Raw genomic sequence first — 25,835 nt, 5'->3', positions numbered from 1 at the left:
ACAATGTAGTGTAGCAGCAGATAAATACTGATAAAATAATAATAATAAAATATTTAAATATATTTTTATATCATTAAAATGAAATTGGAAGCCGCTAACATCCACACTGGCAAGGCAACACTGTCACTGACGCCTTCTTCTTCTTCTGGTGTTTTATGGCGGTTTGGCAAACCAGTGAAAAAGGTGCTTTTGTGTTTTTCAGGTATTTAAACATATTTTCTTGCACTCTTGATTGCCTCGCAAGACACATGAAAAAACACCTGAAGGACTCCAAGATGGTGAGAAATAAGATTCTCTGGTCGGATGAGGCCAAGATAGAACTTTTTGGCCTTAATTCTAAGCGGTATGTGTGGAGAAAACCAGGCACTGCTCATCGCCTGTCCAATACAGTCCCAACAGTGAAGCATGGTGGTGGCGGCATCATGCTGTGGGGGTGTTTTTCAGCTGCAGGGACAGGACGACTGGTTGCAATTGAGGGAAAGATGAATGCGGCCAAGTACAGGGATATCCTGGACGAAAACCTTCTCCAGAGTGCTCAGGACCTCAGACTGGGCCGAAGGTTTAGCTTCCAACAAGACAATGACCCTAAGCACACAGCTAAAATAACGAAGGAGAGGCTTTTCAACAACTCTGTGACTGTTCTTGAATGGCCCAGCCAGAGCCCTAACTTAAACCCAATTGTGCATTTCTGGAGAGACCTAAAAATGGCTGTCCATCAACGTTTACCATCCAACCTGCCAGAACTGGAGAGGCTCTGCAAGGAGGAATGGCAGAGGATCCCCAAGTCCAGGTGTGAAAAACTTGTTGCATCTTTCCCAAAAAGACTCATGGCTGTATTAGATCAAAAGGGTGCTTCTACTAAATACTGAGCAAAGGGTCTGAATACTTAGGACCATGTGATATTTCAGTTTTTCTTTTTTAATAAATCTGCAAAAATGTCAACAATTCTGTGTTTTTCTGTCAATATGGGGTGCTATGTGTACATTGAGGGAAAAAATTAACTTAAATGATTTTAGCAAATGGCTGCAATATAACAAAGAGTGAAAAATTTAAGGAGGTCTGAATACTTTCCGTACCCACTGTAGCTACCCCACCTCCATTACCTTGTTTCCTGTCTTTCCGAATAACCACATATCCTTGTAAAACAAAATTCAACTGAGGTTTGAGCCATGTTTCTTGAACACATTATATCAGGTTTATTTTCCAAATCAGAAATTAATTTTTTTAATTCTTGCCCATTAGCTATTAAGCTTCTCGCATTCCACTGAAATATTAAAAACAAATCCCAAAAAGACTTTCCTAGGCAGCTTATCCTCATCAAAATGAATCATCACAGAGAGACTGTCTCCCCTTTCATTATTCCTATTGCATTTTAGTCTTTTCACCTCAATCACTGCGGCTCCCGTAAGACCTCTCTTAATCTTTTCAACTGTTACATCTGTGGGGATCCCTGTTATTACTCCTTTCACCCATTTCTTTTCTTCTTGTACTGAACAAATCACACTTTGTCCCATGATCGATTTAACTCCTAGAGCCTTCTTTTGTTGCCTACTATCCTTACAATATATTATCAATCTACCATCCCTCAACTTCTTAACACTTTCAATAAGTCCTATCACTTCCTTAATTGTTTTAGATAATTTCAGCGGATTAATGATACTGAAAGATCCGGTTTCAAGTTTCATCACTACCTTATACTCTTCCTTCCTTCTTGTCAGATGCAGATGCGTTACTCCAGCTTTTCTTTCTTTTTCAATTTTCTACTACACTCCATTCATTATTTCCATTCCCGCCTTCATCCGTGTCAAACACTTCATCCTCCATTTCCGGATCACTTCCAGAATCTACGCCACTTCCTACCATGCACTCTCCAGTCACAGATCAGCTGTTGTTGCCAAACCGCCTGCTTGACCGCTCCAGCCCCACAGCCCACTGACGCCTTCACTTCCAGGTCAAGAAGCTGTCAATCAAAAATTCAGTAACCAATGAGAACACACTGCTGCTAGGCCCGCCCCCACGCGAACGAAAACTTTAGAAGCATAAACGAAAACTTTAGAAGCGTAAACGAAAACTTTAGAAGCGTAAATGAAAACTCCGGAAGCGCATTTGTAAGTACAGATCAGCCAATGAAAGAAAAGAAAACATGCAGTGTATTAAAAACGAAGTCAAAGTTTTTTTCAGTTTCAAAGACATTTTATTCAGTTTCAATTTAAATTTTCTTAAGTTTCTTGAAAAATTACATTCATTTTAATTGACACAAATGTAATCCCATACAAGTATGACCTAAATTGATCAAAAGTGACAATGAAGATTAATTAAGTTATAAATAAGTGTTTTTTTTTATTTTCTATTTATCAAGTAATCCTGAAAGGATCTGAAATCCAGATCAGATGGAGGAGGGGGGAATCAGAGAGAGACAACTGTGCGCTGTACAGGGAGGGCGAGTGAGAGAGGGAGAGAAGAAAAGGAGGGATGAAAACATCTGGAACCAATACAGACAGAGAGTGTTTTCTAACATGGTTTAAAATGGTTTTCATAAATTAAGCTTTCCCCTTACAGTAATAAATAAAACTTAAAACATTTTTTATTTTACATAAAAAAGTCTTACCAACCCTAAACGTTCGAAGGTAGTGTACAAACACTTTGTAAAAAGCAAAGGCAAAAAATAAGAGGAATGCTTAAGAATGTCATTTCTGTATTTTATAAATATGTACAAAATACAATAATGGTTTCACACATAATAATGTAATTATACATTTATTTAATGTCTGTTAAGTGCTTTAAGTGATGAGTGGAAGTGAAAATGAATACAAACAAATAAAACAAAACTATACTCGTACAATTCAAGAGTTCATGAATGAATGAAAAATCTCGGTAACTCAGTTTCATGAATTATTAGTAAACACAGACTAAATGATTGAGGTACTAGTCAGCCTTCAAAACAATACACTACTTAAATTACTCACAAAAAGCAACATTTTGCTAGAAATGGTATAGAATGTTATAAAAACAAAGAACATCCCATCTCATTTTGTCATCAATGTCAAAATACATAGATTATTTCCTTGTTTGTGAGGTCTCATCTCAAATCATATCTCAAACAGTAGTCAAAAGTGTTGCTTATCAATCTTCATATCTGTTGTCTGAAATATAAGCAATAAATATTAACGGTTACACACAACTCAGTGGCTTAGATCACGGACAAACAGGATGACTATAATAAGCAGACTGAGGAAGAGGGCAAATACGATGAAGAAAATCTGAGCTGCCCATTGACTGTGCAGCACTCCTGTCACCGCTCTGGTACGTTCAGAAGGAATCATGTTGGTCAGGTTCAGCATGTAGCCCAATGTCCAACCAACATCTGTGTCTGCTACCTGTAACCATCATATAGTCTTATATGAGTACAAATCCCCACATCATACTGACGGCAGTAAAGAAAAGCCATATACGGGAAGATTCCCAGAAGTAAGAGGTTTCCTCATACTGCTGGAGCAGAGGTCGTCTGATATATTGATTTATGCCAGGTTGAGCACATGATGTCAGTTTATGAGCTACTTCCACTGTGCTCTTGGGCAAAACAAGTAACCTGGGGTTAAATTATAGTCTCTAACGATTTATGAATCACTAAGTATCCATATTAAATTGTTAATAAGGATGGGATTGATCTGTATGCATGAAATTGATATATTCATATTACTGAACAGCTTCATTGCAGTAAAGGAAGGATTTAAAGAGATGAAACTGTTCCTTACCTGTTTCTCAAAAGAGATTTGATCCCAGGTGTTATTGAACTTGTATCCTTTCAGGAGAATAGTCATAATATAATGAGCAGAAGCACAATAATCTTTGAGGTATTTTGCCTTGATGGTTGGATTTTCAGCGGTAAGCTGCGGAAAGAAATTACATAAAAAAATGCAGCAAAAAAGTCATGAACATGGATTTAAGAATATACCAGTATTATCAAATATACTATCCACTTTATTTTTCCCGTAAGAGTGGGCGTGGCCATTTATAAATGTAATGTGTCTGGTTTCGGTGTCATTCGCTTCCAGCTATTTTTAGCTGTACAAAACCGCTTGTTTTGCCGCTTGATATTGCAAACTGGTGTGTCTTACCATATTATTTTAATGTATAATCTTAATTATGAACACACTGGTATGAAGTGCAAACAGTTTTACAGTTTAATGCACGTTATTATTCTTATCATATATTCTTATCCCTACAGCAGCTAATGAGCTGGAAGTCTCGCCCATTCACAGAAAACTGCTTGCTTCCGCGTTGAAAAATAAGGTGGATACATGTAATCGTTTTGTGATTCAATTGATCACTTCTCATCTCGTCACCAGGCGTTTTACTATAAAATGTACGATTACAATGTTTTGTAATAGTAATTGTGGACTCACAGTGGTCCAGGTTTTGTTGCATTGAGTATCAATAGTGGAAAGAACCCGGGTCAGTGGAGCTTTTGGGACAAGTCCAAGGAAGTCAAAGGTGTAAAAGTATGCAGAAAAAGCCTGAGACGGACAAAAATATAGCTGTTAGACTTATTATGAGACATGGAAACATGAATTAAGGTAAAAAGATGATTTTGATGTGAACATCATTTAAAATAGTAACTTGTAGGCTACTTCAGTAAAGGATTTGTCAGAGTGATATCTAATTTTTAGTTATTCATTAAAACAGCTACCTAATGAGTCATTCTGTCAGAAATCAGACTTTATTGGTTATGTTTTTTTTTAAAGAACTGACTCTTAAGAGTCATTTGTTCGAGAATTGTATAAACTGGTCGCATCAAACCCATGTTCTTTCTGTGTGCAGTCCGCTAGTAGAAAGATATTTCTTGACATTATTTCATGATACACAGTATTTTTATTACATAATTTAAAGGAAAATTTCACCCAAAAATGAAAATTCTGTCATCATTTACTCGCCCTCGTGTCGTTCCAAACCTGTATATGTTTCTTTCTTATGTTGAACACAAAAGAAGATACACTCCTGAACAAAATCTTAAGACCAGGGGAAACATTACAAGTATTCGCATTTCGTGCCGGTGGATCGTTACCAGGTTGTAAGTACTGCTTCAAAATGCCAAAAGAAGAAACAGGAGCAAGAGACAAAAATATAGAGAATAGGCAATTTATTGAAAACTGCATTTAAACTCAAACAGGCTGTTCATCAGCTGATCAAAAGTTTAAGACCACAGCCTTAAGTTAAATCGGCGCAAAAATATGGCTTTCATGTCATTGTCCTTCAGGCAGCCACACTGTCATGATCTCATGATGGCAAAGGCAAAAAGTCTTTCTGTCTTTGAACGTGGCAGGATTGTTGAGCCGCACAAGCAAGGGTGCGCGCAATGCGCCATCGCTGCCGAGGTTGGACGCAGTAAGACAGTCATTTTCATTTCTTAAAAGATCCTGAGAGTTATTGGACAAAAAGTCAAGTGGTAGACCCAAAAAAGATCAGGGGAACATGCAGGATGGTCCAAAAGAGCGACGTTATTCTCCTGGAAGAAGTTCATCATCAGAGGGGGTTGTGAACTGCAGCGTTGTCCTGTTGAAAGACCCAGTCATTACCGCACAGACGATCAGTCAAGAGGGATGCCCGCTGCAACATGTCCACATAGCCAGCCGCCGTTTGACGGCCCTGCACAACCTGAAGCTCCATTATCCCATTGAAGGAAAAAGCACCCCAGATCATAATGGAGCCTCCTCCACTGTGCCGCGTAGAAAACATCTCAAGTGGGATCTCCTTGTTATGCCAGTAACGTTGGAAGCCATCAGGACCGTCCAGGTTAAATTTTTCTCGTCAGATAATAAAACTTTTTTCCACCTTTCAATGTCCCATGTTTGGTGCTCCCTTGCAAATTCCAAATGGGCAAGTTTGTGGCGTGAGAGGAGACGTGGCCTTTGAAGACGTTTTCTGTTCTTTAAGCCCTTCTCTCGTAGATGCTGTCTTATGGTTATTGGGCTGCAGTCAGCATCAGTAAGGGCCTTAATTTGGGTCGAGGATCAGCCTGTGTCTTCACGAACAGCCCGTCGGATCCTCCGACGCAGATGCAGGACTTGACTTTTTTGTTCCATAACTCTCAGGATATTTTAAGAAATGTAAAATGTCTTACTGCGTCCAACCTCGGCAGCGATGGCGTGTTGCGCGCACCCTTGCTTGTGCGGCTCAACAATCCTGCCACGTTCAAAGTCAGAAATACTTTTTGCCTTTGCCATCAGGAGATCATGACAGTGTGGCTGCCTGAAGGACAATGACATGAAAGCCATATTTTTGCGCCGATTTTAACTTTTTAAGGCTGTGGTCTTAAACTTTTGATCAGCTGATGAACAGCCTTGAGTTTAAATGCAGTTTTCAATAAATTGCCTATTCTCTATTTTTTGTCTCTTGCTCCTGTTTTTTCTTTTGCCATTTTGAAGCAGTATTTACAACCTGGTTACGATCCACCAGCGTGAAATGCGCATACTTGTAATGTTTTTGTTCAGATTTTGTTCAGGAGTGTATCTTGAAGACTTTTGAAGAACCAAACAGTTTTTGGTCTTCACTGATTTCCATATACGGAAAGAAATACTATGGAAGTCAATGGGGACCATCAACTGTTTGATTACCAGCATTCTTCAAAATATCTTCTTTTATGTTCAACATAAGAAAGAAACTTATATAGGTTTGAAACGACTTGAGGGCGAGTAAATGATGACAAAATTTTCATTTTTGGGTGAACTATAACTTTAAGATATCTAATTCACATTCACAGGTAGAATATTAATTCTTATGGTGTGGCAGGAAAAGATGCAATGTTTATAAAATTTTGTTACAGTGTCTGTGTTTTTTCATGTCCACATTGGGCCATGTAAAATACATACGAAAAATGTTTTTTGTTTAACTGCATCTCCCTCTCTATTTTCTTCTAACTGAAATCCAATGCTAATTATTTTTTTTCTAACTGAAATCTAATGCTACTAGTAATTAATAAAAATGATTTGATAAAGTAAGAAACACTCACAAAGAAACACTCACAAAGAATTCGCCATTGACCGGAGGCTGATAGGCACCACTGAAGCCACAATCTGGTGAAAATTCACAGTCGGTGAGGTTAACAATGTTCTCCATTAGAGAAAGACAGAGGGATGAATTACCCGTTCCTGAGAAAAGGACTGTAGCTGTGGGGTTAAAATTGTTTGGTTTGTCCACACAAGGGGAGTTGTAGAGCTCATCCAAAGTAACATTGATGTTATATCCAACATGGTAGCATGGGTGACTGATAACAGATGATGATCCAGCAGTCTAGATAAAGCAAAGACACCATATCAGACATTCAACTGTGTCCATATTTTTACTGGTAGACACTTTCTTTTCAAACCTACATACAGTAAATGCATTGTGCTAAAACTAGTATGGTAAAACCTACATAATCTACTGAATTATGTAAGTGAACCCTTTAAAAACCAACCTTGTGAAGGTAGACCTGAAGCTTCTTCAATGCCTGGTCCTTGCCGTAGCACAAGTAGCTCTGTGTGTACACCTCATACTTGTAACCGTAGAGTTGGAGATTAAAAGCTGAAGCTGGGTTTTTCACCGGGTCTTTTGGGGTGAATGAGATCTGTGTTGATGAGCCACCAAGATCTAGAGCTCCAATAATCTTTCCTGCTTTAGGGTGGATCCATTGGCCCTCAAATGTGTGCTGCAAGGGAAAAAAAGTGTTGAGGTACAGGATGTTCTAATAAAAGCAAAGCGATTAAGCGTGATTAAGTATCATTTTTACTGTTGATTGATTGACCTAATCGAGTCTGTGTTGGCAAAACAACATGAAAAGCAAGAATGAATATAATATTACAGCTTCCATTGTACCAATGTTCAATGGCCTTTTGAAAGAATGACAAATAAAGATATCTGAAATGACAAGGTAATAACTTTACTTTAAAATTACTTATGTCCCATTGATGTTGGTTTTATTTATTTATTTATTGAAAGTAATGAGCTATTGTCCTATACACATGTATACACATTTTAATAATTTGTAACATTTTGTAAAAGTAGGTATAGTAACAAAATTTAAAACTAAATTAGTAAATATATGTTTGTGTTATAAACATTTTCAAAAGTAGACAAATATTTAAAAAAAAATTTAATATTATATAACATATACAGAAATATTAGTAAATATTATATAATGAAATGAGAACTTATAAAATCATTATACAATCGATTTAATTGTCTGTTAGGATTACATTTATGGTTTTAAAATAAATGAATGTGTAACATTTTTTTTATTTAAAAAAAACAACAAAAAAAACTGATCTTTATGTTTGAAATCTCTGCATTAATAGTCTATTGATCCTAATTTAATCAATGTTGGAATGACATTATTCACCTTAATTAAACTCTCCAAGAGATAGTTGATGGTGATCCAGCCATAAGCCCCCTCCTCCATGCCAGAGAGTATTCTGGCCCCTCGGAAATCAAATGGATAATTTTGGATTGTTTTGGTGACCTCTACGAGGATGCTGTCTGCTAGACTTTTGTTCTGTAAGCTGTGAAACCAATGATAATTTAATACAGTTATTCAGTCCAGGGCCGGCGCCATGGGGGGGGGCGTGAGGGGGCATCGGACTATCCCACCCCCTCACTCAAGATGAGTGTGAAAATAAATTTTAATTATGAAATATAATGGTTTATTTAAAAAATATAGTTACCAAATGCATAGGCTTTTTAGCATTAATATGATGCTACTATATAGCAACAATTTAGCACAGTCCGTTTCACAAAGTCGCATAATTGTTACATCTCTGACACAAATTCCCTTGCAAGCAGTACAACTTATGCAGCACTACTGAGTAAGCTAATGATGAAATAATTTTTAAAATGTTTAATAGAGGTCTAGATTATCATAGTTAGTTAATTATTTCGTTGTATTGTTATTGATTGTTGCTGTTCAAGTTGTTCTAACTTAAAATTATGCATCTGTTAAATGGGTCGCAATGAATGTATTATGTCAGGGAATCGGTCGCACTGAGCTTGTTTCACTGTAAAGCAGACACAATTAAGTATTTCTGGTGGTTGTGCGGGTATCACTTGTCTGTATTTGTGGTAAAATTGCTGCCTAAGACATTTATTTCCTGGATGTCAGATTTTTGAATTTGGTGGCTATGCGATTTTGTTTTATTCAGTACTCTGCCATCTGTATCTGCTAAGTAGCTTTTAGTATGGTTATTCACTCAGAACGCATTTTTTCATTCCACTGCTGTACTTTTCCATTGTATTTCAATGTAAATGCGCATGCGCTTGGCCTACTCGACGTCTTGAATGTTGCGCTCTCATCTCAAGTCTTAGCAGCTTCTATATAATAAATAATAAATAATTCTAAAACACGGTGCTCACGTTCAAAGAAATTCAGCTTCTAAAACACGTCTCTAGACCTTGCAATTAAAAAAAACTGCAGCACTACTGAGTAAGCTAATGATGAAATAATTTTTAAAATGTTTAATAGAGGTCTAGATTATCATAGTTAGTTAATTATTTCGTTGTATTGTTATTGATTGTTGCTGTTCAAGTTGTTCTAACTTAAAATTATGCATCTGTTAAATGGGTCGCAATGAATGTATTATGTCAGGGAATCGGTCGCACTGAGCTTGTTTCACTGTAAAGCAGACACAATTAAGTATTTCTGGTGGTTGTGCGGGTATCACTTGTCTGTATTTGTGGTAAAATTGCTGCCTAAGACATTTATTTCCTGGATGTCAGATTTTTGAATTTGGTGGCTATGCGATTTTGTTTTATTCAGTACTCTGCCATCTGTATCTGCTAAGTAGCTTTTAGTATGGTTATTCACTCAGAACGCATTTTTTCATTCCACTGCTGTACTTTTCCATTGTATTTCAATGTAAATGCGCATGCGCTTGGCCTACTCGACGTCTTGAATGTTGCGCTCTCATCTCAAGTCTTAGCAGCTTCTATATAATAAATAATAAATAATAAATAATTCTAAAACACGGTGCTCACGTTCAAAGAAATTCAGCTTCTAAAACACGTCTCTAGACCTTGCAATTAAAAAAAAAATTCCACTGACCAAGTGACCAAAACACTATCTGTGTGAACCCTGTATTCTAATAGTTGTAGTAGTAGCAGGCAGGATCGTTTACGGTCCGACAAATACGTGAATGGGCCACAGTTTTTTGTTTTGTTTAGTTTTTTTACTTTGTGCTATGTAATCGCCCCCTTTCGTCACCTCAGCCGCCCCCTCGTCAGTGCTGTGCTGGCCCGGCTCCGGCTCTGATTCAGTCATGCCTCAGACAAAACACTACTTAGGAAGATCATTTAAAAAATCAATGTAATCCAGCACACTGATCATTTCTGAAAATATAGCCAAATCTTTTTCCATTTATATGACACATCAGTCAGTTGTTGATAAATACAGTCACCTAAGAAGCCGCATGCCAGCAGTGGCACCAAGGTACACAGGTGTAGTTTTCTGCTGTCCTTCGGGTACTGCTGCCTTGGCAACATCCAAGCATTTCTTAAGACTTTCTCCAGCTGCCGGAGGGTTCTGGACATAGCTGGATATGCCATCACCTAAAAACAATAAAAGTGTTTTGACAATTGAGTTGTATAGCATTCGAATTGGGCGCAGGGACAGGGGTCCCAGCTATAAAAAATTAGTTTTAGGCAACATGATTTTTTGTGATGGTCCTGTTGAAACCGTCTAGTTTCTTTCAATTTGAATTTGTATTCCTTTGAAAAATGTAAACTGAATGCAGTAATATTGACTATTAAGGCATTAGATTTGTTAATGCTGTTAATGTATTAGATTCAGCTTGGACATCTTATGAGACATCATTTAATCTCTGCAAAATGTTATAATGTTACAGAACAGAGAGCTGGTCAAGTTTGCAGCACTGTACTCACCATCCACATCGCAGCTCTGTTTCTGAGAGACTATTCCAGTGTTGTTCTCTTTGTTCCCCAACCACTGGTACAGGAAAAGCGCCGTGTGAGTGGAGCCGGCATCAAACACAATTCCATACTGATGAAGTTAAACAAAGAGTCCCATAAATTTGATATAGTGGTGTGCTTACTTTGCTGAGAGAGTTTGATTGTGATTATATTATACCACCACAGGATTAATGAAAATAGGTTTTGTGTACAATTTATTTTGTTGTTTGGTATAATTGTGGTCTTAAATGATATAGGTCCTACATATTATTCAAGTTTTTTTACCATGGATTGTTTTGCGAGACATAGGCTACATAATACATAATGGGGTTATCCACAACAAACTTCCTATTCTGTAAAACAGGTTAGATCATTTCATGTTCAATCTTTTGTATGTGTTTTGTTAAATATGGAGCTGTTTTACTAAAGATGCATTCAAAGGAGATACCAAAGATGATCATAACCAATATCCATGACATGTAAATTGATTTCTAAAAGTGTTTTTATTTTTCTTCTTCTCATTAACATTTTGATATTAAAATTGAATAATAAATATTAAAATGACATAATAAAATAATACAATTTATTTGAATAATAAAATGCCAACAATAAAAACAAATAGCTAATTGATTACCGTAAAAGTCCATAGATATCGGCATCAGTTCACACTTCTGTTAACACTTTCTTGACAAGCGAATGCAATGAGATCGGTTTTCTGGTGTTGTCAGGTGATGTTTGATATATTAGAGATTTTCTTCATATAGTTAAAATAACTTAATAAATAACTTCATGTAGTAACTTCATATAGTTATTTTGGTAACACTTTACAATAAGGTTCCATTTATGAACATTAGTTAATGCATTAGATATCATGAACTAATAATGAACAATATACTTTTACAGAATTTATGCTAACACTTTACAGTAAGGTCTGATTAGTTAACCTTAGTTAATACTTCAGCTACAATGAACAATATATTTGTTATAGTATTTATTATTGTTAAACATTAGTTAAGAAAAATACAAAGGTTTATTGTTAGTTCATGTTTACTCAGGTCAATTAACTAATATTAACAGATACAACTTTGGTTTTAAATAATGTATTATTAACTGAGAGCATTAACTGAGAATAATAAATGCTTTAAAACACATATAGTTAACTAATGTTAACAAATGGAACCTTATTGTAAAGTGTTACCGAATTTATTACTTTAGGTTAATGTTAATTTCAACTAATTCTAATATAACAACTTGAAAATGTTAACATGTATAGTTAGTTGTGAAGTGTTACTGTTATTTTTGATGTTTGTTTTTAAAAGGTTTCTATTTTAAATGATTAATAATATGAGTTAAATGTACGTCTTTAAAAAAAATCTAAATTCTACTCATGAATATCTTACAAATAGACACATTGTGTGAAGTCAAAATGTTATCACTAGTGCATGTGTTGACACATAAGAGCTATGTGTTCACGGATGCAGGTTTAAATGTCATGACCGATCCTATTTCCCTTCTTTCCCCCTCTACTTTCCTGTCTCTTTATTGCCCTCTTCAAAAGTGCTCATGCATAAATTTCCATTCACCTTCATAGCTCAAACGGTAACCTTTGAAAAGTTTATAATTTATTTTAAATGTTTCAAAGGCAACAAATTACAGATGTGACTAGTCTAGTCTAGCTACAACTGTCATCAGCTGCTATCAACAGATTTTTTGTTGATATAGTATCAGATAAAGCAAATATTGACATCTGCTTTGGATGATCTACTTCTAATAAACAACAGGCATGCAGTGCAATCAGACATGAAAAATATTCATGAGGAGTATTTCTTTTACAACTCGGAATCGGATTAATCTATCAAAATCTATACAAAAGCAGATCTTAACTGACAGTTGAACATCTTTTACACCTGTGTTGAGTATGGCTGATCCAAAGTCTGATGATTAGCAAGAGAAAGAACCAAAGCGATGATGGTTGTACAAGCTACGGCTGCCATTGCAGCACCCAGCAATAAAGCTTTCATCTGAATTGCCATATCTGCAATCTGTCCAGAAACAAAACAAATAAGCACTACAGGTACAAGGATGATCCACAAATATATACATTTCATTTTATGCATGCCAAAGTTAAGCAGTCACATAGATGCATTAATTTGTCATAGCTTTGTTTACACTTCACATGCTCATTCAAGTCTACAAGTTGTACATGTTCAAGAGAATCGGTTATTAGCTGAGATCTTCAAATCCGATAGAAAGTAAGTGTCTTACCGTCTTCCCTCTTCTTTACCTGTCCGGATGAACTTTCTTATTGAACACACTGTGGCTATACGTGTTGATAACGCCACACCTTTACTCCAGCCCGGACCTCTGGGAACTGAAGTTATACTCCCACTTCCCCAGTATATCTTCAGCTCATTACACACACACACACACATAACACATCCACTAACTTTTCCTCTTTCACACACAGTTACTAGGTACCCTACCACACTCAGACACACACCCTGAGGTTTACAACCTTAACGCTTCATTGGACCAAATATTCTCTTATTTTTATGTCACAAGTTGAATCATTTTGAGGAAGTTTTCTTAAAGAATTTGACAGGATGTCCTCTGATATGTGGGAACTGATAAACAACCTTATCTGAATAGAACTGAAAGCATGCACTAACCTCACTCACCAATAACAACTGTAACTTAATAACTAATCTCTCTTTGACTCTGTTGTGTTAAAGTCCTTGGTTTAACAGTGTAGATAGAGCACTCACAAATGTACACAGACGGATTTTACTGAAAAGCACCATTATTATTATTATGATTATTTAATTTTTTACCATTTTTAGAAGAATATTGTTACAGGATTAACCTCTTTCACAATGTTAGGAAATCTGGTTAAACTATGATATTTAGTCTTAGAATAAATGTGATTAAAACAGAAAAGTTTAAGTAATAATTTAAAATAACAAGAGAGTTGAGTAAACTTGAGTGAATACCACTCTGAGAAGTTTCAGCATACATTGCAAATCAGTTACATGAAAGCCGGTATTGCTAACCAAGTCACGGTTGTTGTTATCTGTTATAAATATAATATCTTCAAGCCTCATCTTTTTAACTTAGTCGTTAACTATTTTGTGCTAAACAGCTAATCCAGAGATTTTTTCTGTGAAAAAAAAATAAAGGTCTTTATTTTTCTGTTCGAAACACACAAGTCGAAACATTCTTCAAAATATCTTTATGTTATAAACACTAGGCTATATGGACTTTCAATAGTCTTTTAAATGTCCACCAATAAGCTGAAACCAGCAAACATAGAAAATTCCGGACTAAATGTTAAAATACATTGGTCAGTGTTTTTCTTCATCAGTTTTCTTTCTTAATAAACAAACAAACAAATCAATAAATTATTCAAAACTCAACAGTAGTTGGATGATGATTGGATATTTCCTTCACTGACTCGCATGCAGTCTGGAATTCCTTTTTTGCTATGAGAAACGTAATGTAATTTGTAATATAGACATACATAAATCAAGGCATTAATATGTCCTAATAGTACTAATAAACATCCAGTAGCCTATGCTAGTAATATACATGCTAGTAACAAGTAACTAGTTAATACTAAATAGTGTTGCATAATCTAAAGTGGATACCATATTACTAGCATAAACAAACTGTGCATTTCTATGGAAATGGTTGATTAGATTCGGAACACGTGTGACAAACACTCTCGTGTGTCCTTTTAGCTTAATCGCCTCAGCATCCTGATTGAGGGATTTGCAGCTAACCATGTATTTCCACACAAAGAATACTAATCGCTCACGGTCACGGTCAATTTTAAATTAGCGAGAAAAAAAGACACGGTTCGGTTGGGACGTATCGTAAATCACCACTTAAATCTGGTATGAATACCTTCTGCTGTCATAAACTGTTGTTCTCAATCACGCAATCACACCTGTTGCTCACTCCCTTATGTGTTCAGATGTTCACGTTTTGAACATTGGAGCCTGCAAACAATAGAGACAAGTAATAGCAGTAAATGGCAGGTGCATAAATATCTGTTCGATAATCCTGTGGGTACCGTGACACTGTCAACAGGTTTGGGACTCATTGCTTGAGCCACATGATGTTCAGTTCATTATGAGCAGCAAAATCAGCTGCCACAAGTAGAATGACTGTAGACTTTTTGGTGATTCGTTATTTGCTGTAACTATTTTCTTAATTAGTCACATTCAGCAATGCAACTGATTTGGTCTGTAAAATTCTCCACCCTAATATGACATATTATATTTCTTATTCTAAGAAAATAAAGGGCATTATCTGATTAAAGGTCATTATACTCTGTCACATCCTTGTGGTTTTGGATGGTGTTGACAGCTTTGTTATGTAACTTAAATGCATTTATATGCTAAAAATGTGAAGAAAACAATTGCATACCTCTTTTTAGAGCTCTTTTAGAATTATAAAAAAGAATCTTTGAAACAGTTTCTTGTGAGGGCATTTGCTCCTGTGTTCCCTATTTGGTAAGACATTAAGAAAAGGTTGAACTATATGGGCGTATGTGTACACAATATTGCATCATACCATATACAGTATACTTATTTTCATTTCAAACAATTCAATGCAGTTTTATTTGAACAACACATTTCATAATACTGGATAAAGTAGGATGAGGAAGAAGGTTCTTCCTCTACCAGGAACATATTTAAATACATTTCCATTTTCCATTCCAGCAAAATAGAAGTTGAAAGCTTCATTTCCATTCCATTGAATAATTAGTTTGGATGTTTTTGTTGAATTATTTTCCTTAGTGGAAAACTTCAGGACGCTATGGCTACAGAGGACATATAAAAATGAAAGAGCAAAAGCAATATGAAATAGAAGAAAAGAAAGACCATGACATGATGTATGTATGTAGATGTATGTATGATAATAATGTGATAAAAAAATAAAAATAAAAGTATATATGTATGTATGTATGTACATATATATTTTCTACAAAAACTATAATATGTTGTCATTATTTTTTTATATATATATAATACAGTCATTACAAATGTTCCATTTCTTATGAAATCGTACTAAATTTGTATATAGATATTTTCTATTTTCTAGCATTTTTGCAAATACAATTAGTTGAATTCATCTTTTAGCTGGTGATACATTGCATGCTGTAGCTGTTAATAATCTAAAACAGTGCTTGTCAGACTTTGCCATACTTATCTAATAGACCTGATTCATCTCAGTACTAGACTAATGACCCATGATCTATGATAAATGTGTAATAAAGATGAATTCATATACAATGTGAATGGCATAATTATATTTGCTGCTTCATAGCAATTAAAAATGGTTTGAAAATAGTAAATCGTTTGTCATTTTATTAAAGTGTTCAGTGCATTCAATGCAATGTTTAAGGTAGAATAATAATTTAAATTATTTGTTCTTCCTGTAATTTTAAGGAGAATGTGCAGGTCTGATTTAATTCCAATGGTAAATACAAATGAATGTTAAAGCCAAGGGTGCTGCTATGGTTTTTGGGCCCCTTGAACATCATTGACTCGTGCCCCCTCCCGCGATCGCGTTCCACGTTCCCGGGCCCCCTCTCCCTCACCGGGCCCTTGGAATCGTCCTAACCTCTCCCCCAATACGGCACCCGTTTAAAACATAAACTTATACCAATTATGCTAATTATGCCAATAAGCCAACGTGTACATGTAATAAACAGTGTTGTTTTATTGGGGACAGGTCATAAACTGTTGAGCCACGCCAAGATTTATACTTGTTACCCCATTACACTTCTTTATCAGCACTCTGTCAGATTATTCAATGTGCAAACTATGTAAACCATTAAATATTTTATAATGTCGTTTTTGTATGTGGGTTAATTTTGACAGGTCGATGTGTTATACAATAAATAATTATGACAAAAGTGAAGGTCAAAGCTTTGTTTTAGCTGGTGTTTTTCACAATGGAGAAGACTGTTTGAATAGACCAGCTTCCCGACAGTCACAATCAGGCTGAATGAACACGCTTTATATTATTTGTTCAACATTTACTTTATTTACCTGCTTAATTTCATTATGACTGCCTTTAGGCTGCAACATTACAGAATACACATATGCATTGTGTGAACTGTATAATATTTACTCATTTTGTGCATTTATTGTAATGTGCTGCTCTATCAATATGATGGCAGTGGTGTAATTAAAGGCATATGGCAGGTTGGCACACAGATCTTTCACAATATCTCTACATACTTAAGGATTAACCCTATTTAACCCTTTTAAAAGAAATGCTGACTTCACTGTTTTACACTCATCTCATCAAATCATTTGCTTTTATATCTTATGTCTCTCGACCACATTGACTCTTCTTTAATTTATAAGAATTTTAAATTATACAGTATGTATAGTATATGATATATTAACCATAACATTTCACTCTAAAAACGTACAAATAAAAAGCAAACAATTCAAACGTGTTTTTTAGCCTATTTTGCTTAATTAAAAAAAAAACATCCAGGAAATATAATATTACTGAATTTCATAGCATTTGACTTTTGATAGAATTCACAAACATATTCTAATTCAAAAGGATTTTGAATTATAGGTTTTTGAAAACAACATGCAAAACCACTGCTGGAAAAAACACATTTTGTAATTACATTTCTAACAAAATTTCATAGTTAGTTAGAAAATAAAGTTGGTGCAAGTTATAGGCAAGTTAAGATATTTCAAAAGAACCATCTTTTGAAATGTTGATTTAGCCTAATGATAATATCTGTAATTTTCTAAAACATTTGGGATGTCTATATATCCAACTAGTAATAGGCTACCATAAAATGTCACATTATTAATATCATTGCTAAATCACTCTAATGTTGTTTTTCCCACCAAAATGGCAGCTGCTTATGTTTGTAGCTATGCTGGAGTTTGGAGGCTAGGTAGGCTACAACCCATAAAAATATTCTAATTTGATTCCAATTTTAGATCTTGTGACACTTTCCCGTTTATTAAGACATTTATAATGGGGAGACAACATTATGATGCATAGTACTAGTAGTAATTAGGTTTGCGGTAAATTCTTTAAAAAAAAAACATGCTAGCATTTATCTGGCATGGTTCTGAAGTATCTCGTCCAGTAGAGGGCGCTAAAGCGACTGTAATACTGTAACGCCACTCCAGTAGAAGAAGAAGGTCACGCCAGCGTTTCGGTGCCGTACAAGCAGCATGTGAATGTTTGCGTCCTTGTTTATTTACCTAAGATTATATTGATGCTTGTAACATTTGTTTCTGGGCGAAGATGACCTCTCAGGCTGTACGTCTTTTCCGTAAAATGGATGGTCTGTTTGCTGTGTACAAACCGCAGGGAGTTCACTGGAAACATGTTCGTGACAGCATAGAGTCCAATTTATTAAAAGGTAACGTTAGTGTCTGTGTCACTTGTGAAGTAAATGCTTATAGATAACGACTACCTTGGTTATAAATGATTAGTTAATTTAATTACATGATTATTAGTGCAACTGAAAACTAACTTTCTTCTCTTCCGTCAATGCATTCCCTGTCATCCTCCTCTGAAGCGCTGAACTCCTGTCCTCCACCAGCTCCTCAGCTTGCAGTGCAGTTCCAGCTTCTGTCCGGTGGAGAAAACAGCAGCTCCAAAGATGTCGTATTATCACCCTCTATGGTCCCCACACTGGCAGACCATCCTCTAGGTTAGTGGCTAAACCTTCAAAAATATGTCCAGGTCACATAAACACTTTAGAACCATTAATAGTTTTTGCATTATGACATTCTTTTCATAATAATCAAGAATTAATTAATTATAGTTTTGTTTGTTTTTTAAATTAGCATACTTTAAAGGCAGTGCAACAAATACTACCGTAATGTATATTTTACTATTTAAGATTTTCATTGCTGTGCTGAGAATTGGGGTCATGCATATTTGTCATGAAAATAATGCAAATAATCTTAGTTATACTTGTATAACTACTATATATATATATGTGTGTGTGTATATATATAATACTTAAGGATTAACCCTATTTAACCCTTTTAAAAGAAATGCTGACTTCACTGTTTTACACTCATCTCATCAAATCATTTGCTTTTATATCTTATGTCTCTCGACCACATTGACTCTTCTTTAATTTATAAGAATTTTAAATTATACAGTATGTATAGTATATGATATATTAACCATAACATTTCACTCTAAAAACGTACAAATAAAAAACAAACAATTCAAACGTGTTTTTTAGCCTATTTTGCTTAATTAAAAAAAAAACATCCAGGAAATATAATATTACTGAATTTCATAGCATTTGACTTTTGATAGAATTCACAAACATATTCTAATTCAAAAGGATTTTGAATTATAGGTTTTTGAAAACAACATGCAAAACCACTGCTGGAAAAAACACATTTTGTAATTACATTTCTAACAAAATTTCATAGTTAGTTAGAAAATAAAGTTGGTGCAAGTTATAGGCAAGTTAAGATATTTCAAAAGAACCATCTTTTGAAATGTTGATTTAGCCTAATGATAATATCTGTAATTTTCTAAAACATTTGGGATGTCTATATATCCAACTAGTAATAGGCTACCATAAAATGTCACATTATTAATATCATTGCTAAATCACTCTAATGTTGTTTTTCCCACCAAAATGGCAGCTGCTTATGTTTGTAGCTATGCTGGAGTTTGGAGGCTAGGTAGGCTACAACCCATAAAAATATTCTAATTTGATTCCAATTTTAGATCTTGTGACACTTTCCCGTTTATTAAGACATTTATAATGGGGAGACAACATTATGATGCATAGTACTAGTAGTAATTAGGTTTGCGGTAAATTCTTTAAAAAAAAAACATGCTAGCATTTATCTGGCATGGTTCTGAAGTATCTCGTCCAGTAGAGGGCGCTAAAGCGACTGTAATACTGTAACGCCACTCCAGTAGAAGAAGAAGGTCACGCCAGCGTTTCGGTGCCGTACAAGCAGCATGTGAATGTTTGCGTCCTTGTTTATTTACCTAAGATTATATTGATGCTTGTAACATTTGTTTCTGGGCGAAGATGACCTCTCAGGCTGTACGTCTTTTCCGTAAAATGGATGGTCTGTTTGCTGTGTACAAACCGCAGGGAGTTCACTGGAAACATGTTCGTGACAGCATAGAGTCCAATTTATTAAAAGGTAACGTTAGTGTCTGTGTCACTTGTGAAGTAAATGCTTATAGATAACGACTACCTTGGTTATAAATGATTAGTTAATTTAATTACATGATTATTAGTGCAACTGAAAACTAACTTTCTTCTCTTCCGTCAATGCATTCCCTGTCATCCTCCTCTGAAGCGCTGAACTCCTGTCCTCCACCAGCTCCTCAGCTTGCAGTGCAGTTCCAGCTTCTGTCCGGTGGAGAAAACAGCAGCTCCAAAGATGTCGTATTATCACCCTCTATGGTCCCCACACTGGCAGACCATCCTCTAGGTTAGTGGCTAAACCTTCAAAAATATGTCCAGGTCACATAAACACTTTAGAACCATTAATAGTTTTTGCATTATGACATTCTTTTCATAATAATCAAGAATTAATTAATTATAGTTTTGTTTGTTTTTTAAATTAGCATACTTTAAAGGCAGTGCAACAAATACTACCGTAATGTATATTTTACTATTTAAGATTTTCATTGCTGTGCTGAGAATTGGGGTCATGCATATTTGTCATGAAAAATAATCAAATAATCTTAGTTATACTTGTATAACTACTATATATATATATGTGTGTGTGTATATATATATATATATATATATATATATATATATATATATATGAGATTGATGCATAACTGTAAATCAGTCATGCATTGTTACCTTTAAAATGATAACTTGCTTTTCCTCTGTAGTGACAGGGCCACAGTTTCATAAGGTTCACGTTGGAGTTGGCCATCGATTGGATGCTTTTTCCTCTGGGGTGTTAGGTGACCAAAAATGTTTAACTCTTAAATTTTCAAGTGATTTAATTGTGGAATGCACTCTGTGCTCAATTCTGTCATATCTCTACCTCAGTTTTAGGCGTTGGGAAAGGAAATGGAGTGCTGGAGCATCTGTGCAAATCACATGTAACTCGGGTAAAGGTTATATTTTATATTGCGTAATAATTAATCTCACATTTAACTGCTATTTTATTTTTTATTCTGCCTGTATTTTTTCCGCTGATTGATTATTAATTCATACTAAGGGATGATCAAATCAGGACTTTTAGCAGATGTCTAGTAGACAATTTTATGCAGACTGCAAATGTGTTTGTTTTATATATGAAGGACTACACACTTGAAGGGGAGTTTGGAAAAGCCACTGATAATTTCACTCACACAGGCCGAGTCATTGAAAAAACAACATACGGTAATGTGTGCATTACAATATCATAACTATCATATTTGTTACGTATAGTATACAGACTAAGAATTTGTAGTAAACTTTGTCTTTATTTTCTAGACCATGTTACCCTGGATAAGCTCGAGAGAGTTCTTGCCATGATACAGGGAGCCAACCAGAAAGCCTTAATTATGTGAGTCGCTATAAGAATATTATTCGACATAATATTAAATTGCATACTGTCTGACTGTGTGTAAATATTTGGTTAATGTATAGCATGTCTCTGAGTATGTTATTATGTCTCTGTGCAGGTATTCTCAGGTGGATCTGCACACTCAGGAGGCTTACGAGCTTGCAGTGAGGGGTTTATTGTATCCTCATGGTAAAAGCCCACCGATTCTGACTGGTCTGCGATGCATACATTTCAATCCACCACATTTCACATTGGGTTAGTTCTCTGAATTCTATATAACGTACTTATACATAAGTTTATGTTTAACATGTGTCCTTTAACATTTCTTTTTCTCATTTCAAATCAGAGGTCCAGTGTGTGAATGAGACTCAGAAATATCTGCGTAAATTGATTCACGAGGTTGGACTAGAGCTGCGGACGTCTGCTGTCTGTTCTGGAGTGCGTCGTACACGAGACGGTCCCTTCAAAGTAGAGAATGCACTCACCCGACAACACTGGACTGCTGGCAGCATTATACAAGCTATTGCTCACTTTAGCAAGGCTACTCGCAAAATCAGAAAGTCAGAAATGTACAAGCAGACTGCTGGTCAATTGAACTCAAATGCACAGGTCCAAGAGCAAACCAGAAGTCAAACTGAGCAAATAAATCAACAGCATGTTGAACTCTCAAGCTCTACTTCTGATACAGTTGTGGACAGAGAGACACCTGTGACACTGAGTGAGGGGAGAACAAAACATTAAGTTAAACGAATCATCTGCCTCAATTAGGATGATTTGATTTCTGAATTCTGAGACGTATTTATCTGTTCACTATAATTTATGAATTTGTTATACGATCATCATTGTGCATCATTAAAACTGCATTTTAGTTATGTTCTCAGTGTCATCATTGATAATATTTAGGTTGTGTGTGTACTTGTTTAGCTATACTTGTGAGGGCCAAATGTCCTCACTTAAATAGTGAAATATTATGACTTTTACATGTCCTCACTAATTAAAAAGTCTTATAAATCAGTCAAATCGTATTTCTGTTTAAATATAGTGTCCTGCACAGTTTTCTGTGATGGTTATGTCAGGAGTAGGGCTAGGCCATAGAAAATATTATTAACCTGATTAACCATGGGAGTCTACAGTGGGGCAAAAAAGTATTTAGTCAGCCACCAATTGTGCAAGTTCTCCCACTTAAAAAGATGAGAGAGGCCTGTAATTTTCATCATAGGTATACCTCAACTATGAGAGACAAAATGAGGGGAAAAAATCCAGAAAATCATATTATAGGATTTTTAAAGAATTAATTGGTAAATTACAGGCCTCTCTCATCTTTTTAAGTGGGAGAACTTGCACAATTGGTGGCTGACTAAATACTTTTTTTCCCCACTGTATGTGCACACTAATACAGTGAAACCTGTGATATCATGATATTTCCTGCTTTCAGGAAATCATCTGTTGTACAAGGACCGAAGACAAACGTATTGACTAAAATGTAATGTCTAAGTATCGGCTGTAAAGATATAGAACGCGTTTCCTAACTATAGTCGAACTTATTTCAAAAGTGGAACCCTTGTTCGCTTGATCCAATCCTGTCCGGACATTTGTAATGAAGAACTCGTTCACTGTATAATAGAAATAGTGGGTAGAAAGGCTATTCGCATGAACCGAGTAGGGTTGTCAAAACGACGGGACTTGTATTTTAAATTGAACCGTTTTTAAAGTTTCTAAATTTATATTCTCGGCTGTAAATAATTGTTCAGACCGCTGCAGAAGTAGCACATCCTCATGATATACTGGTTGCTTTTTGTTGTTATTGTTTATTCTGGATGAGACATTTCTGTAGTTCATTTGAGATTGCTGGTGCAAATTTGAAATCTATGTCAGAATCTTTTTAATTATCAAATCTTTAAAAAATATATATATTTTTTTATAGGTTACTGTTTTTAGGGTTCAAATATCTCCAGCGGCACAAAAAAAAGCACTGAGATTTAAATGCGTTTCAATGTGGGATTCGGCTTTTTGAGCCGCCAGGCGCCCCCTAGAGGAAAACAACTTCTAGTAATCTTCTAGTAAACACTCTATTTTCCTTCTATCACCTTGCTTTCCAACCCTACGTTATCTTCTGTGGGTTACGTGTGTCACTCCTATTATCAGAGCATAAGACGTGTCGGTTTCCAGCCGTGTCGGTGATGCGAGGGCCGGTGCGTTGGGTGTTATGGGATGTGAAGGACACTCTGTTAAAGGTCCGGCGCTCGGTTGGAGAGCAGTACTGCAGCGAAGCAGAGCGAGCAGGACTCAAGCTGCCAGCTGCGCAGCTAGAAACTGCTTTCAGACAGGCTTACCGGCAGCAATCACGCCTATTTCCCAACTATGGCAGAGCTCAGGGCATGAACAGCCAGGTGTGGTGGACTGGACTAGTGAGGGACACTTTTGCCCAGTGTGCGGTAGATGACCTTGCTTTACTGGATAGACTAGCCAACAACCTTTATCACAACTTTTGTGGACCAGAAAACTGGGAGGTAAGGGGTATTTGACTTCAGATATTTTTAGCCTTTAAAATTGTTATTTATTTCAAACTCAGTATTTTAAGCGGTTTTATTACTAATTCCAGAATCTCCTGTAGGGGGCGCTCGTTCAATACACATCTCCATTGCCAGTTATTTCTTGTCCTCAAAAATGACTTGTTAAAATAGCTTAAATGTAGGCAAGTACATACTGTTATGTTGAAGTATGCTACAATGACTTTAAAATGAAGATGGAGTTTTATAATCTCAAATTGTGTCACCATCAGGTGTTTCCTGATTCTAATAGCACCCTCAAGTTCTGCACCGCTTTGGGACTCAAGCAAGGTGTTGTTTCCAACTTCGACAAGCGTTTGGAAGGGATCCTGAGGGGATGTGGACTTCTCACTCACTTCTCATTTCTCCTGACCTCAGAAGAAGCTGGGGTTGCTAAACCAGACCCTGCCATTTTTACCCAGGCACTGGTACGGTGTGGTGTTCCAGCCTCCAGTGTAGTTCATGTTGGGGACCATTATGTGAACGACTACCTGACCTCACGCTCATTGGGTATTCGAGGTTATCTGCTTGACAGACAAGTCTGTCAAGGGCACCTTGATGTTCCTCCACAGCATAGATTACACAGCCTAGATGAACTACCAGCTCGATTAAAACAGGATGCAGACTGAAGAGTGCACAAATTATATCCAGTGCAGCTGATGATTATGTAATGTTGCTGCAGGGTTAAACTAATTTTTAAATGGACCATATTTTTTCCAGATGCAGATTTCATATGATGAAACAACATGTACGCCGAAATATCAAAATGTGGGACTGGAAAACAAAAAATCATGTTCTTTTAGAAGTTTAGATTTCATGAAATCGTAATATACTGCCAATACATTATATTTTATTGTTAATCTGCCAATAAATTATATATTGTTTGTGAAAATTGTCTGATTGTTATCCACCACATTTGTAGATGTAGCATCTGGTAAAATACTGGTCAGATATAAGTCCCGAAATATAAAGCTTTGACTGATAGTCTCAGTCTCTCTCTCTATGAAGAGTTTATTTGCAAAAACAGATGGCTCAGTTTTTTACATTTTCAAGACAAAACATGATTTTTGAAAATTCTTAAAAATGGATGGATATATATATATATATATATATATATATATATAGAAATTAATGATCAATTGTTAACTGATCAATTGACAAATAATAAATTGATTAGGATGTGTATATAGATTATTAAATAAATTAATCTATAGTTAAAGACAAAAACGCATAAAAAAACTTATATTTTAAACTAAATTTTTCTATAAACTCAGCAGATGGCGCTGTATCAAATGTCTTGTAGTGGACTGAATGAGGGACATTATTACTTTAAGTTGGTGTGAACAGTTGAACTTTATGAATTTTCATGGTCCGATAACATCAGAAAAGCAAACAAAATTATTTATAAAATCTAATTGTTTGTAGATGTAGCATCTGGTAAAATACTGGTCAGATATAAGTCCCGAAATATAAAGCTTTGACTGATAGTCTCAGTCTCTCTCTCTATGAAGAGTTTATTTGCAAAAACAGATGGCTCAGTTTTTTACATTTTCAAGACAAAACATGATTTTTGAAAATTCTTAAAAATGGATGGATATATATATATATATATATATATATATATATATAGAAATTAATGATCAATTGTTAACTGATCAATTGACAAATAATAAATTGATTAGGATGTGTATATAGATTATTAAATAAATTAATCTATAGTTAAAGACAAAAACGCATAAAAAAAACTTATGTTTGAAACTAAATTTTTCTATAAACTCAGCAGATGGCGCTG

At 35.5% G+C, this 25,835-nt stretch overlaps 4 protein-coding genes across 6 annotated transcripts; 3 read left to right on the top strand and 1 right to left on the bottom strand.

Moving 5' to 3' along the window:
* Positions 1-2,850: 2,850 nt before the first annotated feature.
* entpd8 (ectonucleoside triphosphate diphosphohydrolase 8) lies at positions 2,851-13,382 on the bottom strand. The gene is made up of 10 exons (XM_016271043.1): positions 13,201-13,382; positions 12,843-12,977; positions 10,909-11,026; positions 10,425-10,575; positions 8,378-8,537; positions 7,457-7,687; positions 7,024-7,290; positions 4,407-4,517; positions 3,756-3,890; positions 2,851-3,377 (listed from the first exon to the last, which is right to left on the bottom strand). Exons 2-10 carry the CDS (start codon positions 12,966-12,968, stop codon positions 3,183-3,185), a joined length of 1,494 nt encoding a protein of 497 aa, XP_016126529.1. The 5' UTR covers positions 12,969-12,977; positions 13,201-13,382; the 3' UTR covers positions 2,851-3,182.
* Positions 13,383-18,067: 4,685 nt separating this feature from the next.
* LOC107584444 (probable tRNA pseudouridine synthase 2) lies at positions 18,068-18,670 on the top strand. Of its 2 annotated transcripts, XR_001609142.1 has the most exons (3): positions 18,068-18,142; positions 18,232-18,349; positions 18,509-18,668. XR_001609142.1 is itself a non-coding variant. In XM_016271068.1 (2 exons), the coding sequence occupies exons 1-2, from the start codon at positions 18,232-18,234 to the stop codon at positions 18,646-18,648; spliced, it is 258 nt and encodes an 85-aa protein (XP_016126554.1). In that variant the 5' UTR covers positions 18,089-18,231; the 3' UTR covers positions 18,649-18,670. The 2 variants fall into 2 exon arrangements, 1 of the variants encoding a protein (XP_016126554.1); XM_016271068.1 differs by having other exon boundaries at positions 18,089-18,349; positions 18,509-18,670.
* A 1,173-nt stretch (positions 18,671-19,843) lies between these two features.
* On the top strand, positions 19,844-22,351 carry LOC107584434 (probable tRNA pseudouridine synthase 2). Of its 2 annotated transcripts, XM_016271049.1 has the most exons (9): positions 19,844-19,913; positions 20,003-20,120; positions 20,280-20,414; positions 20,830-20,904; positions 20,993-21,054; positions 21,247-21,328; positions 21,422-21,494; positions 21,613-21,749; positions 21,841-22,351. In XM_016271049.1, the coding sequence occupies exons 2-9, from the start codon at positions 20,003-20,005 to the stop codon at positions 22,233-22,235; spliced, it is 1,077 nt and encodes a 358-aa protein (XP_016126535.1). In that variant the 5' UTR covers positions 19,844-19,913; the 3' UTR covers positions 22,236-22,351. The 2 variants fall into 2 exon arrangements, with proteins under 2 accessions (XP_016126535.1, XP_016126534.1); XM_016271048.1 differs by having other exon boundaries at positions 19,868-20,120.
* Positions 22,352-23,587: 1,236 nt separating this feature from the next.
* LOC107584439 (haloacid dehalogenase-like hydrolase domain-containing protein 3) lies at positions 23,588-24,904 on the top strand. Its single transcript, XM_016271056.1, has 2 exons — positions 23,588-24,004; positions 24,277-24,904. The coding sequence occupies exons 1-2, from the start codon at positions 23,675-23,677 to the stop codon at positions 24,670-24,672; spliced, it is 726 nt and encodes a 241-aa protein (XP_016126542.1). The 5' UTR covers positions 23,588-23,674; the 3' UTR covers positions 24,673-24,904.
* Positions 24,905-25,835: the final 931 nt, after the last annotated feature.

The sequence above is a fragment of the Sinocyclocheilus grahami genome, unplaced genomic scaffold (assembly GCF_001515645.1).
Source record: "Sinocyclocheilus grahami isolate Dianchi unplaced genomic scaffold, SAMN03320097.WGS_v1.1 scaffold60.1, whole genome shotgun sequence".
Classification (NCBI taxonomy): Eukaryota; Metazoa; Chordata; class Actinopteri; order Cypriniformes; family Cyprinidae; genus Sinocyclocheilus; species Sinocyclocheilus grahami.
This window is presented reverse-complemented; position numbering and strand designations above follow the sequence as displayed.

Bases quoted from the DNA above. Each gene is read 5' to 3' on its own strand.
- LOC107584439 (XM_016271056.1), top strand. From the start codon at position 23,675: ATGCGAGGGCCGGTGCGTTGGGTGTTATGGGATGTGAAGGACACTCTG. The intron at 24,005-24,276 runs GTAAGGGGTATT...TGTCACCATCAG, and splicing joins GTGGACCAGAAAACTGGGAG to GTGTTTCCTGATTCTAATAG.
- LOC107584444 (XM_016271068.1), top strand. From the start codon at position 18,232: ATGACCTCTCAGGCTGTACGTCTTTTCCGTAAAATGGATGGTCTGTTT. The intron at 18,350-18,508 runs GTAACGTTAGTG...CCTCCTCTGAAG, and splicing joins AGAGTCCAATTTATTAAAAG to CGCTGAACTCCTGTCCTCCA.
- LOC107584434 (XM_016271049.1), top strand. From the start codon at position 20,003: ATGACCTCTCAGGCTGTACGTCTTTTCCGTAAAATGGATGGTCTGTTT. The intron at 21,055-21,246 runs GTAAAGGTTATA...TTATATATGAAG, and splicing joins GCAAATCACATGTAACTCGG to GACTACACACTTGAAGGGGA. The intron at 21,750-21,840 runs GTTAGTTCTCTG...ATTTCAAATCAG, and splicing joins TCCACCACATTTCACATTGG to AGGTCCAGTGTGTGAATGAG.
- entpd8 (XM_016271043.1), bottom strand. From the start codon at position 12,968: ATGGCAATTCAGATGAAAGCTTTATTGCTGGGTGCTGCAATGGCAGCC. The intron at 10,576-10,908 runs GTGAGTACAGTG...TATTGTTTTTAG, and splicing joins ACAGAGCTGCGATGTGGATG to GTGATGGCATATCCAGCTAT. The intron at 4,518-7,023 runs GTGAGTGTTTCT...TGTCCGTCTCAG, and splicing joins CGGTCAATGGCGAATTCTTT to GCTTTTTCTGCATACTTTTA.